This window comes from Cyrtonyx montezumae, unplaced genomic scaffold (genome assembly GCF_038088225.1).
Source record: "Cyrtonyx montezumae isolate F1298 unplaced genomic scaffold, pur_monq_1.0 scaffold_12, whole genome shotgun sequence".
NCBI lineage: Eukaryota > Metazoa > Chordata > Aves > Galliformes > Odontophoridae > Cyrtonyx > Cyrtonyx montezumae.
Window position 1 is genome coordinate 8,040,009 of NW_027071848.1, and position 12,493 is coordinate 8,052,501.

Sequence of the window (12,493 nt, forward strand, 5' to 3'; positions counted from 1 at the left end):
GATGGTAGCTGTGAATTCATTTTTCTACTCGATTCTGACCAGAACGTGCTTGCAGTTTTTCCAGTGTTTTCAAGTGACATAGTTGTCTCTCCAAAGATAAGAACAAAAATGAGTGCTTTCTACGTGTGATCTTGACCTTATTCTTGGTGGTTTCTGCCTTCCTTCAAATCATGTATAGCTTTACAGCCTTTAAGTTGTTCTACTTTGCGATTGTAGAACTACCTGATGTGCACAAATCCCTTTAATCACTGTTCACCTGCTTTATTGGAGTGTTAAAGACAAAAAGGTAAAAGGCATGCAGGTTCTTAAAGATGAACTTGACAAATCAATTTGGATATTTCATCAACAAAGCTTGTTTGATTTGGTATATGAGATTTGTTGTTGAGTGACAGGCAGATTTTAGGGGAAGTTTCTGTAACTGTTTTCTTCAATTATTACAAGATGGGGGGGGGGGAAAGGTGGGTAAATTTAGATGCGGACCCATCTAAAAGGGCTTCTTAAGCACTGCTTCTGGTTAGGGGAGGATGAGCCCCTCCCTGTCCTCTGCACTGAGTGGTTACAGGTTCTGCTCAGACTGGGCACGCAGGAAGGGTGGGAAGCTGCTTGTGATGTTAGGTAGCTTGACTCACTGATAGTACTGATTCAGATTGCTTTTTCTTACCATGGCACTGATGTCTCTCAAGATGAGTTAGGAACTTAACTTATTTGAGTTTTCTTCTTTGAAATCCAATTTCAAGAAGAATTAAAAAGGGCTAATAGAGTGTAAATTGTTAATAGGGAATTGCAGAGTAATCCCACAGATGAGACAGAGAGTTTGATCACATAAACCTCTGTTCCTTAGGGAAATTGTCTTGAAGACAGTGACTAGAGCTGATGCATGCACCTTTTTCACTGTTCTCCTTCCCTGCATATCAACAAGCCTTTCTCTGTATTCATCTCTGCCTTTAGGAGTCCCCTTGGGCACTGTTCCAGATGCGATCATTTTCATGTATTGCTTCCCTAAGCAGATGTTATTCCAAGCGTGATTATTTTCCATGTGACCTGAGATTTAGATTTAAATTGATTTTTAGTAATCTCAAATATTTGTCCATAATTCATTATTACAGCAGACAGCTTCACCTATCACCAGATTAGCAGGAGAGTATAACTATTGACTTTTTTTTCCCTTTTTCCTTGCCTCTATAATAGGGTTTGGACTGCTCCTTGTTTTTCATTCTTTGAATGATTTGCCATTCTGGTCTCTCAGTTGCATCCTAAAATTACTACTGCTGCTTCTTACTACAGTTTCAGTTAATGCTTTTTTCTGTCACAGTGTGGTGTCCAGGAGGTTAAAATGAAAGTGCCATGCAGACATCAGGAAGCTGTGAGGAGCACTAACTCTGCACTATTATTTTGAAGAGAGAAAGAAGAAATAAAAATGGAAAAAAAAAAAAAACCCACAGCTTTTTAAGGATGTAATAAAGGCAGGAGATATGTTTGTTTTATTTTTAACTGTGAAATTAGTAATTAATTTGGGTTTGTAGCTTGAAATTGCTGTTCTTTGTCCCTTGTATTTATATCACAGAACAGTGCAAGTTATTACAGTGTAGGAATAAAATGTTTGTAGAGTAGCTTTTCATAGAATATGTATACAAAACAGTATTGGATACTTGAGTACCTCCTGTCATTCTGTCCTTTTTAAAATAAATGCTTTATTTCATAGAAATATACTGATGTGAGGTGAACAGGAAAATGGGAATTCATGTCTTTCTGTGGTAGCTTGTTTCAACGTTTTAGTTTTTATCCCATTTTAAACTAAGTGTCCTGTTTCCAGTTCCTGTATGTCTTACAGCTGTTTCTGCCACTGCTTCTTGTTACAGCTTTCTTTGAGCTTTAGGTTTTGTATCTTGTGGAGATATTTAAGTACCACATTTTGTGCTAACTGAAGTAATCTTTTTCAAGGCCTTGGTTATTTTCCTGGTCACCCACCTCCTATGTTCTGCTCCAAAGAAGAGCAGCAGACTTTTGCAGTATATCTAGGCTAGGTCATGCTACTGCCATGAAGGAGAGGAGATCATTGTCAACTTGTCCTCCTTGAATGTTAAGTTCTTGCAAACCTGAAGACCTTTGTCATGTACTTGGGATCAGAAAATTATATTTTGTGCTTTTAGACTTAACAATTGTACGTGTACTGTGACAGCATTGTTCAGCAGACCCAGATAAGCAGAAGGTTGGGGTAACCTTTACTGTTGCAGCGGTAGTGTTTATTGGTGACCCAGTCTTTGTTATTTGCAAATTTTGACACTGGAGGCTCTGTTTGGTTACTGATCAAAATGTCATAAATGATCAGGATCAGATGGAGTAGAAATTTCAGGAGATTTAGGAATTTGAAATGTCTGTGTTGTTATCAACTCTTGTAGAATTGGGAGAAAACATATCTGCTTCTGTTAACTGCAACTTCTTTTTGACATTTAACATTTTCCTTGAGAAATATTACTCAAAATAAGAATATACAGGTGTTTGCTGCTGGGTGTTCATTTAAAGCCTTAGAAGAACTGTCAGGCCTGAAGGTGCTCGTCAGCACCGAATACATAAATTGTGTTTTTCTGGTGCTTCTATGGTACTTTTCCCACAGATCTTGATCTTACTTATTTCTGCGTCTAAGAGGTGATTCAGTTCCATGGTAGTAATCAACTGTTAGTCAGGTGGTTCATTGTTTCTGCTTTCTCTTATTTACTTTTAAAGTCTGTTTTTTTTCTTTGGAATTGTTACAACAGTAGAGGACAAAAGGATTTCTGCACTTCAAGAAGTGTTTGTAGTAACACTACCTGAGCTGTGTTTCATTCTGCATTTATAGCTCTTCATGCATGCTCTACAAAGAGCAGTCTTGCTAATCAGTAATTGTGGTGCAGTGGAGCTGAAAGTGAAAAGAAAAAGGTAAGAAATAGGCAAAATCAGTGCCCAAGCAGTGAGGATTGAGCTGTGGGGTATTACTGCCATCTGATGTTCCAAAAAATAGCAGCAGTTAAAGAAAAAAAAAGCACTAACAATGGACTGCTTTCTATTGAATTTGTTTTTAGCTCAGTCCCAAGATTCTGTCGTGGCTCAAGAAGTGCCGGTTCTCACTGCTGCAGTTGGAGCGGGCGCGCCGCGTTCTGGGCCACCATTCAGAGGCGCTCATGTGGTCAGTCTGAGTGAACGTGATGTTCTTACTCCTTGAGATGTGTTCTAAAGATGCTGTGCGAAAAGAAAAGATGTGTTATTTTTGTAGCCTTGAATTAGGCGTTTGATAATTGTACCTTGTATTCTTAGGATGCTCATGAGCTGGTAGGAATCTAGTACAGTAATCTGATAACTCAGGTTATAAGGGTCCTAGGGAAGTCACTGTTTCAACCTCCTGATCATGCAGGGACATCCGTGGTATTGGATGAGGTTGCTCAGAGCTTTATTATGGAGGTTCTTGAAAAATTCCAAACTTGGAGGCTTGCAGGACCTCTTCATATGGTTCTGGTGCTTGACTGTCCTGTTGGAAAAGTTGTTCTGTATAACTGGTATGAGCCACTGATTCTTCAGTTTTAGCCCATTCTCTTTTGTCCTTCAGACACACAGTGCTGAAGTCTGGCTCCATCTCAGTACCCTTCCTGTGGCAGGCTGCTATTAGTACCCCCTGCAAAATGTCTCTTGTGGCTGCACCAGCTCTCCTTCCCAAATCCACAGAATAGGGACCACCTCAGAAGCCACCTGGGTCTCCGAAGAGGAGAGTCCACAGCCTGTCTGGGAAACCTGTGCCAGTGCTCCAGCACCCACACAGCACAGAAGTGCTTCCTCCTGTTCTGAGGGAACCTCCTGTGTTCCTGTTCGTGGCCATTGACTCTGGTTTTGGCACTGGGCACCATTGACAGGAGCCTGGCTTCATTCTTTTTGTACCTTCCCTTCAGGTACTTTTAGACATTAACAAGTTCCCCCTGAGCCACTTCCCCAAAGAATAGAATCCTAACTCTCAGCCTTTCCTTGTAGAAGTGCTCCAGTCCTAAATTGTCATAGTGGCTCTTGTTGGATGGCCCTCAGTATGTCCAGGTCTCTCTTGTACCGGGGAGCCCAGAGATGGGCCCAGCACTGTAGGTGTGGCTTCACTAGTGCTGAGTAAAGCGGAAGGATCACCTCCCTCAGCCTGCTAGTGATACTGCGCCTAATGCAGCCTGGGGTACCATGAGCCTTCTTTGTAGTATGGGCACTTGGGTGACGTGTGCGATTTTGTGTTTATCAGGGAGAAGTACTTCAGCCTTCTTGACCATTTTGGTGGCCCTTAGTGGAAATCTCAGTGTTATACTGGGGACCTAAGACTGGATGTAGTATCCTAGATGCAGTATAAGAAAAGTAAAGAGAGATAGTCATTTTGATTTTACAGACTGTATTCCCATTCATACAGTGCAGAATGCTGCTGTCCCTCCTTGCTGCCAGAGCACACTGTGTACAGCTTGTTGTTTGCCAGGATTCCTGGATCCTCTTTTATAGAGCTACTCCCCACTTAGTTCGTGGCTTGGACTGGTGTATGGGCTAACTTCTTCCCAGGTGCAGGACTGCGTTCATTCTTACTGAGTTTCATAGTGTTCCTTTAGGCCTCATGAGGCCTCCCTGGATATCAGAACTGCTAGTGGGTGCGTCACATGTTCAGATGAGAGCATGCTGCTGCCTCTTCTTAGTCCTTACCAGAGGTGTTAGAGAGGTCAGGATCCAGGATACGTGCTGGTCATGCCCCTGTTATTCTCCCACCTCCCACCTCTCTCACCTGCTGGTCACTGTCTTCTAACCTTGATCCGCCATCAGTTTTCCACCTGTCAAGTCTCCATGCAGACAGTAACATCCAAATTCAGATACAAGAGAGTGTCAGAATCCTCACAAAAATCAAAGAGATCCACTGCTTTTCTCTCATCCAAAGGTCCTGTCATCTTGTCAGTAAATAAAAACAACTTTAAAAATTACTGTTTATAGATGTACAGAATTATTTATGCATATAGAGTGTATATGTAAAGGTATATTAAATATAACTAATATGCAATTAAAAATAATATAGGGAAATGGGCTTCTTAGGTTTTTGGCTCTTATACATACATCATGTTTTAATTCAAAAATTTGGAAGACGTAAAATGTTCATATCTCATCCTTTAGAATATGAAAATTTAAGAACCCTCATTCTCTTTTCTGTGACTGTAGAGCTTCATAATCAAGGAATACAATTTTCTGGGAGATTTGATATATCTAACTGTAGGATTAAATGTAGAATGTAGAATTAAACTCTCCACTCAGTCTCTTGTATTCAGAAGTCTCAAGTCCTGAGAGTACTTGGAACATTCCTGAGTTTTACATTTATATTCCTCTGAGATCTACAGTTCTACTGAAGTGGATCTGTGATGAGAAATAGCCAAATCTGAGCACCAGAAGATAAATAATCTTCCAGGTGTCATGATTTGTATGCAGTTCTGAGAGGCTTCTTTGTGTGCGTGTGTGTGTGTGTGTGTGTGTGTGTTGGGGGGAGGAGGCTGCTAGAGGGAATGGTGTTGGGGAGATTGGATATGAATGTTGTGTGCTGAGCAATGATGAATTTAATTTGCCTGACTGCAAAAAATGAAGGCTTCTACACTTGAACTGAGCTCAGAATAAAATCTGTAGTTGTAACTTCAATTATAGGGGTCTAAATACATAGCAGTGTATATGTTGCTTCCTCCTAGGAAATACTTTCTGAGGTAATGTCCATGGATGGAGGTTCAGAGGCTTCCATGCAAGCAATACCCTGTGATTTATCTTCAACTATTTCCACTGGAAGCTTTTTGACTACTGAGACACTGCTTGTCAGCCCTGTTGACACTAGTAAGTGTTTCATCGTTTTTGTAAATGGAAAAACTGAAGTTATCTTTTATAGCAGAATAGATGTAACTCACTTAGACGTAAATTCTTTTGGAAAAAAAATAACGTGGAGCTTTGCTTAAGAATTGATAATACACACTGCAGAGCGTAACTAGAGTACAGATATTAAAAAAATATAGTGTATACCAACTTCATCACCTGTGAACATTTGAGGTGGATTTGGAAGTGATTGATATAGTGCCTGTGAGTTTACTTAGTTAAGGCTTAATATTATATCTGATTGCAGGCACACCCATATGTGTATATCAGGTACTTGGGCTTTATTAGTCAATTTTTGAAGATCATTTCTGAAGAAATAATTAAAAAAGTAAAATAAAGGTTTTGGTTACTCAGCTACATGAATACATTTTTCAAGTCTAGCTGTGCTTCTTCCATACATTCTGTGATTATTAAGAACTTTTCTGATTGCTCCTGTAAGAGAATTGACAGAGAGGGATTGGTGTGCTAACCAGGAACGTACTTCTGGTTTCCACAATTCCTTTAATGTAGTTGTATTTTATATTAGTTTGTTTTTATTTAAACAGGAATAGAACTATTGCCCTACATCATAAAGATGCCTAAGGTCACATTAAAGGATTGACACCAAAGCTGTGTGGTGTGATTGACACACGTATGGAATGCCATTAAGAGAAACCTAGAAAGGCTTTGAGCAGTGGGTCCAGGTGAATGTCATGATGTTCCACAAATCCAAGTGCAAGGTCTTGCACCTGGCTTGTGTCAGTCCCCACTATCAGTCCAAGCTGGAGACAGAAGGATAGGACACAGCCCTGCTGAAAAAGGGCTTACGAGCACTCATGGGTGGCAGCCGGACATGAGCCAGCAGTGTCCCCTCACAGCCCAGATGCCTGGGGTGTATCCTGGGCTGCACCAAAAGCAGTGTGGCCAGCAGGGCGAGGAGGGGGATCCTACCCCTCTGCTCTGTGCTTGTGTGGCCTCACCTGGAGCACTGCATCCAGATGTGGATTGCTCAGTATGGGAGGGACGTGGAGCTGTTGGAGTGCATCCAGAGGAGGGACACAAAATGATCCAAGGGATGGAATGGAACACCTCTCCTGTGAGGACAGGCTGAAGGAGCTGGGGCTGTTCAGCATGGAGAAGAGAGGGATGCAGGGACACCTGAGAGCGGCCTTTCAGTGTCTAGATGGGAAGGCTGTAAGAGAATGAGAACAGGCTATTTAGCAGGGTCTGCTGTGACAAGGGGAAATGGTTTCAAACTAATGAGGAGATCTAGACTGGTTATAAGGAGGAAATTATTTCACATTAAAGGTGGTGAGGCAGTGGAACAGCGTGCCCAGAGTGGTAGTGGATGCCCCATCCTTGGAAGCACACAAGGTCAGGCAGTACAGGGCTCTGAGCACCTGCTGAAGCTGTAGGCGTCCCTGTTCAGGGGAGGGAGTTGGATGAGGTGCTCTTTGGGAATCCCTTCCAACTCAAATGATTCTATGACATGTTTATATGCAATGGGATGTAAAATAGTTAAAAATGATAGTAATAAAAGTTGTTAAGGGCATTTCAGGATATTAAGCAGTATCTTTTCAGGTGAGTTTATGTAAACACTTCATATGTAAAACTGAGCATCTAGCTTCTTATTTCAGGATTGTCCTCTGACAGCATGGAAGATCAAATTTTGAAAAGAATGGCAAGCAGCCCATGGGAGTCCTCGCTGCCTTCTACCTTGCAGGAGAGGCAGGAGAGTCTGTCTGGAGCACCTGAAACCCAGTTGCCTGGAGGAGTAATGTGCCTTGATAAAGGAAGTCAGATTCAGCAGATCTTGGAGAATAGTTGTGGAGAATTGAACTCAGAGAACAGTATGCATTTCGAAGGTATTTTTTGTTTTTGTTTTTGAATAATTTGCAGTCCATGCTGTCATAAAGAATGAGAAGTTCAATCGGGGTTATGTGTTTCTGTATTGATATTTAGCTTACATTTTATGTATGATAAATGTTTTACACAGCAGAACTGTTTTAATGATGTTCTTCGTTGCTTTCTGTATGTCTCCAAGTAGCATTGTGTAGTGCAACAAAAAGGGAATGTGGTCATAATCTAGTTCTGTGCAGCTTCCTGCTAGCTATAGTGAAACTTCTTTGTTGTCTGTGCCAGTATCATTGTTCGTATATCTATTAAGGAATTTAGAACAGAACAGATGTAATACTTTGTTATTCATATAAAGTTGATAGTTGTATCACTGCTAAACAAACTAGTGGAAGTTCTGTGCTCTCTTAACTGCATGTTTAATGATTCTTGACAGTAAAACCATCCTTACTTATGTCATGGAGATAACTGGAGATGGAGATACTTATTTCAGGAATGTGCTGGAAAACCTAGAATCATAGAATTTTAGATAAATCTAGACCAGGAATTATTTTTCCTGCTTAAAAGTGAGAGGTGACTTGCTTGCTTTTGTCCTGCCAAGTTCTGACTACCTTCAGAGGTAAAAATTCATACCAGTGAGGCAACTCCCTGAACAACCTTAAATGGGAATTTTTTTCCTGTGTTCTGTGTTTTCCCCATTTACTTGAGGTTTGTTATGTTCTTTCACTGACTATGTTCAGCAAGAGCCTGACTGCATCTTCCCCGTACTTTCTTCTAAGATACAGGAGAGATCTCTGTGCCTCTTCCCCCCCACTCTCAATACTTCCTGAAGAATTTAACAACCCCAATTGTTAAGCTTCTCTTTGAACATGATGTGTTTCATCCTTAATCTCTTTTGTGGCCCTTCACTGGACTTGCTCCAGTGTATCAGTGTGTATGTTTCCTGCTGGGAAGCCCAAAGCAGGATAGTGCTTCTAATGCAGTCTCTCAGGTGCTTAATAGAGAGCTTCTTGATCTCAGCTTTTCATTTAAAATAAATAATGAAAAACAAGTTGTGCTTTCTTGCTGTTGTACTTGCATTGTGAAGTGTGAAGAAGTTGGATGCTGTAAAGATGTATTTTTGCAAGCTAGCATTTGTTTGCCTGCAGATACGTATATGCTCTCCCTGTTCCATCTAGAAGCAAGGTGAGAGATGTCAGGTTTCATTTTTTTAAAATGACTTCTTTGCTTTTCTTACAGCTCTAGCAGCTGAGCTTGATTTTCCTGAAACAGAGAGGCATCTTCCTAACTTCTGCCATCAGCTCTTTCAGCCTTTGGAACCAAGTCCTGACTTCAATATTTTGTCATCCACTTCTCATGACAAGATTCCACAAGACAACAAAGAATTTAGGAAGGTACTATAGAAAAGCTTTGTTTGGTTTAAAATTAATGTCTATGAAGTACCATAGTAATTTTTACATGCGTAGAAGTGGAAGCATTTCTGCTGTTTGTAGGAAAAACGTGATCTGAAGAGCAAATGTTGCCACTAACTTTTCACCTTTTATATTCCTATAATAAATAAATGAAAAATAACAATAAAAAAGCTTAATCAGGAATTTTTCTGCCACTAGACATCAACATTTTCAACACGAAGTCAAGACCAGTCTATGTTTCTAGAAGTGAGAACCTCCGATTTGAATATACAGAGAGGTAGTCTGATGGCCAGTCCTGAAACAAGCAAGCCAAACAACGTTACATCAGAAGAGTGTTTCAAAGAGAATATTACTGTGGGTATGTATGGTGTAATCTGATTGGTGCTATAAAAATGGAACCATTGCCAATATGTGAACACCAGCCTTTAACCTTGTTTTCTTGTGCTGAAACTGGGAAGGAACTCTTTAAAGCAGAGCTTATTTAGTTAAGTAAGGTGTTTTAACTCTGCTTCTGCTCTCTTAGACACCATCTTCTCCACCACCTTTAATGTGTAGAACTCAAAGATTTTAAGGTCTTTACTTATTCAGCAGTTATTACTTGAATGCAAAGATCTGCTTTCATATTGAAGGTGCTGTGATGGATGGCACTGTGAGCAGCAGTTATTGTAATAGCATGTCAATGCCAGTGGTGGCTGAAATTAATTAGTATTAAAAAAAAATCGTTCATTTCCTCATTTTGTAAGCTTGGGGAAATTATTCAGTTTATGGAACTTCCTTAAAAAGAGCACAGCCAGAAGGCCAAGGGAGGTGATCCTCCCCCCCGTGTTCTGCCCTGATGAGGCCACATTTGGATTGCTGTATCCAGTTCTAAGCTCCCCAGTTCAGAAAGGACAGGGATTTCCCAGGAGTCTAGTGAATGGCCATGAAGATGACAAAGGGCCTGGAGCATCTTCTGTATGAGGAAAGGCTGAGTAACCTGTGTCTGTTCAGCCTGGGGAAAAGAAGGCTGTAGGGGGATCTGATGTAGTTAATTATCCTTATTTGCATAGATGTCTGTGCATTCCTCAGAAGCCCTGTTAAGGAGGAATTTCTTTAAAACTGAAACGTTGTTGTGTTAAGCTCACATTTTGACTCTTTACTTTGAAACAGGTTTGGAAGAATCTTTTCACTCACTGCAATTAGAATCTGCTGTGAGCGATCAGGGTCAGAATGCTGCTCAGCCAGCAGGCGTTAATGTTGTGTCAGAGGGGTCCTTTGGACCAAGTCCTGGGGTTAAAAACGAGTGGAACCAGAATGATGTTTCATCTGACAGACAATATGAAGAACTGGCAAGGAGTATGGAGTGCACTGGTCTCCAGTGTTCGATGGAGGATATGCGAAATGAAAGTCTGAATTCTCTGGAAGAACAAAAATCATTTTATCAGCTCAGTACCACACCAGTTACAGTGGATGAACCCTTCCCTCAACACACATTAAAAGAGGGTGTAGCTGTCAAAAAAGAGATTCTGTCTTCAGAAAAATTATCTGTGAAGGTATTTGATAAGAAGTATGTGAAGCTCCCTGAAAAATTACTTCATGTGCATGAAGCAAATAAAGCTGTGAAGGTGGATTTTCAGTGCAATGTAAACCCAAAGGAGCCAGGTGAAGGTTTTCCCAAAGTTCAGAAGTCTTTGAGGATTACTGAAGACATCAGCTTGGAAGCCCCGGACGTTTGTTTACAGGCAGCAGTAAAACAGAATGCTTTCTGCCTGGGAAGACATGAAAAACTTTCTAACTCTGTGCGTGGAAGCTCATCCCGTATTCCAATCTGGGTAAGCAGAACAGATATCCCAAAGTAGTATTTTGTGAAAGTATTTTGTTGCTTTATTTTCTTGGTTTGTGTCCTTTTTTTTCTTTTATTTGTACCCAGGCAGGGTATTTTAGATCCTTAATGTTTGAAGACTTGGCAGATGTTCATTTTACAGTTCTGGTTTAAGGCCTGCACATTCCATGGACTCCTGCTGTCCTTGCTCTTTTAGATGGCAGCACAGAAAGCATTAGCAGTGACGTTAGTTGGTGCAGTGTCGATGTGAAACTGCAGTTACATAGATAATCACACTTTAAATACAGATAATCAAAGCAGATTTTAATACATTTATCATTTAGTATTTTATAATGTATAAAGTGATGCATGGCTTTTACACTGAGGTTTTATGTGTTCTGTTTGCTAGGAGACTGAGTCAGGACATGGTATTATGGAAGAACCTGAACTCACTCTTGTCAGCTCAAATGACATCAGTATTGCAGAATCAGAAACTGAACATATGAACCAAGAGAAGAGGAGTGAGGATAAAACAAACAACCCAGCATGTGTGGATAGGTGTGCCATCAGTGTTCTCCCTGAGGTGAGCTGTAGTCTGTTGGGCAAAGGGACTATAGTGGGTTTCTTTTTAAATGTTTTTTTAATGTTTTTAGAAGCATTCCAATTCTGTCAGTATCTGTTTTTGATGGTTTTTCTTGTGTCTGCTAAGGGAAGAGTCTGCCTTTTCTTGTCTGTGTTAGGGGTACTGTGTGACTGCTTCAGATTTGTGGTGTGTTTTCCTTCATTTTCAACTCATTATTCCTTTTGAAACAGAAAAGAGAGTTTTTCCCACTAGTTCCAGATGCTGATTGTTCAGTGCTCCAGAGGTCTGACAGCTCTTCCAAAGCCCACAGCCCTAATGAGGGTCGGTTTCCATCACATCAGACTGCAGGTAATTATGTACAGCTTCAATATACTGAACATGTCATTGCTAAGATTCACCTCTCTCACCTCTCAGAACAAACATCTCTTAGACAAGTGCACGTTGCTGTTTGGTCTCGGTTTGTGTGCATGTGGCCTGGGTTTGGTGTTTTATTGACAAAGAAACATTCACCTGTCTCTTCCTGTAGTATGCCATCGTAAGTAAGAGTTGGTAATGGCTGAAATTACACAGAGTTTATTTGGTTTTATATGCAACTTTGTTTAATTTTGAAGGACTGTGATGTTTTGTTGCTTGTCATTATGTACTTCGTGGACCTTCGCTTGTTTTTGTTTCAGTCATGATGTCTGCAGTTAAAGGATGTCTTATTCTGTTCTGATGACAGTGTAGGACATAAGTAGTGAAAATTCTTTTTGTTTTTGGTCCAAGACGAAAAGCAGTCACAAAAGAAAGGATGTACCAGGATGTCACCACTTGGTGGGGGCTGCTCAGGTCTGTGCTACATACTGGTGCAGTATTTGTCGTGGCAGTGCTGCTTAGTGTTACTGGGTTCTGTAGCTCTGAATTGCTGCTTATTGGGCAAAAGTGTCACTTCTCGATGCTGTTCATGAGAACAGATCCAGGTCCACATCTTATGAGAAATGC

General features: G+C 40.7%; 1 protein-coding gene and 1 non-coding gene across 2 annotated transcripts in view; both read left to right on the forward strand.

Annotated features, from left to right (window-relative positions):
* Positions 1 to 12,493, forward strand: part of CEP295 (centrosomal protein 295) — a 38,036-nt gene that overhangs the window by 23,275 nt on the left and 2,268 nt on the right. The window contains exons 18-25 of the mRNA XM_065730012.1: positions 3,060 to 3,163; positions 5,709 to 5,847; positions 7,500 to 7,727; positions 8,956 to 9,110; positions 9,327 to 9,486; positions 10,278 to 10,939; positions 11,339 to 11,512; positions 11,743 to 11,860. Of these exons, the coding sequence (XP_065586084.1) occupies positions 3,060 to 3,163; positions 5,709 to 5,847; positions 7,500 to 7,727; positions 8,956 to 9,110; positions 9,327 to 9,486; positions 10,278 to 10,939; positions 11,339 to 11,512; positions 11,743 to 11,860 (1,740 nt within the window). The remainder of the gene's footprint in view (positions 1 to 3,059; positions 3,164 to 5,708; positions 5,848 to 7,499; positions 7,728 to 8,955; positions 9,111 to 9,326; positions 9,487 to 10,277; positions 10,940 to 11,338; positions 11,513 to 11,742; positions 11,861 to 12,493) is intronic.
* On the forward strand, positions 5,383 to 5,465 carry LOC136044856 (small nucleolar RNA U2-19). The gene has a single exon (XR_010621858.1). It is a non-coding gene; the product is annotated as a small nucleolar RNA U2-19 (small nucleolar RNA).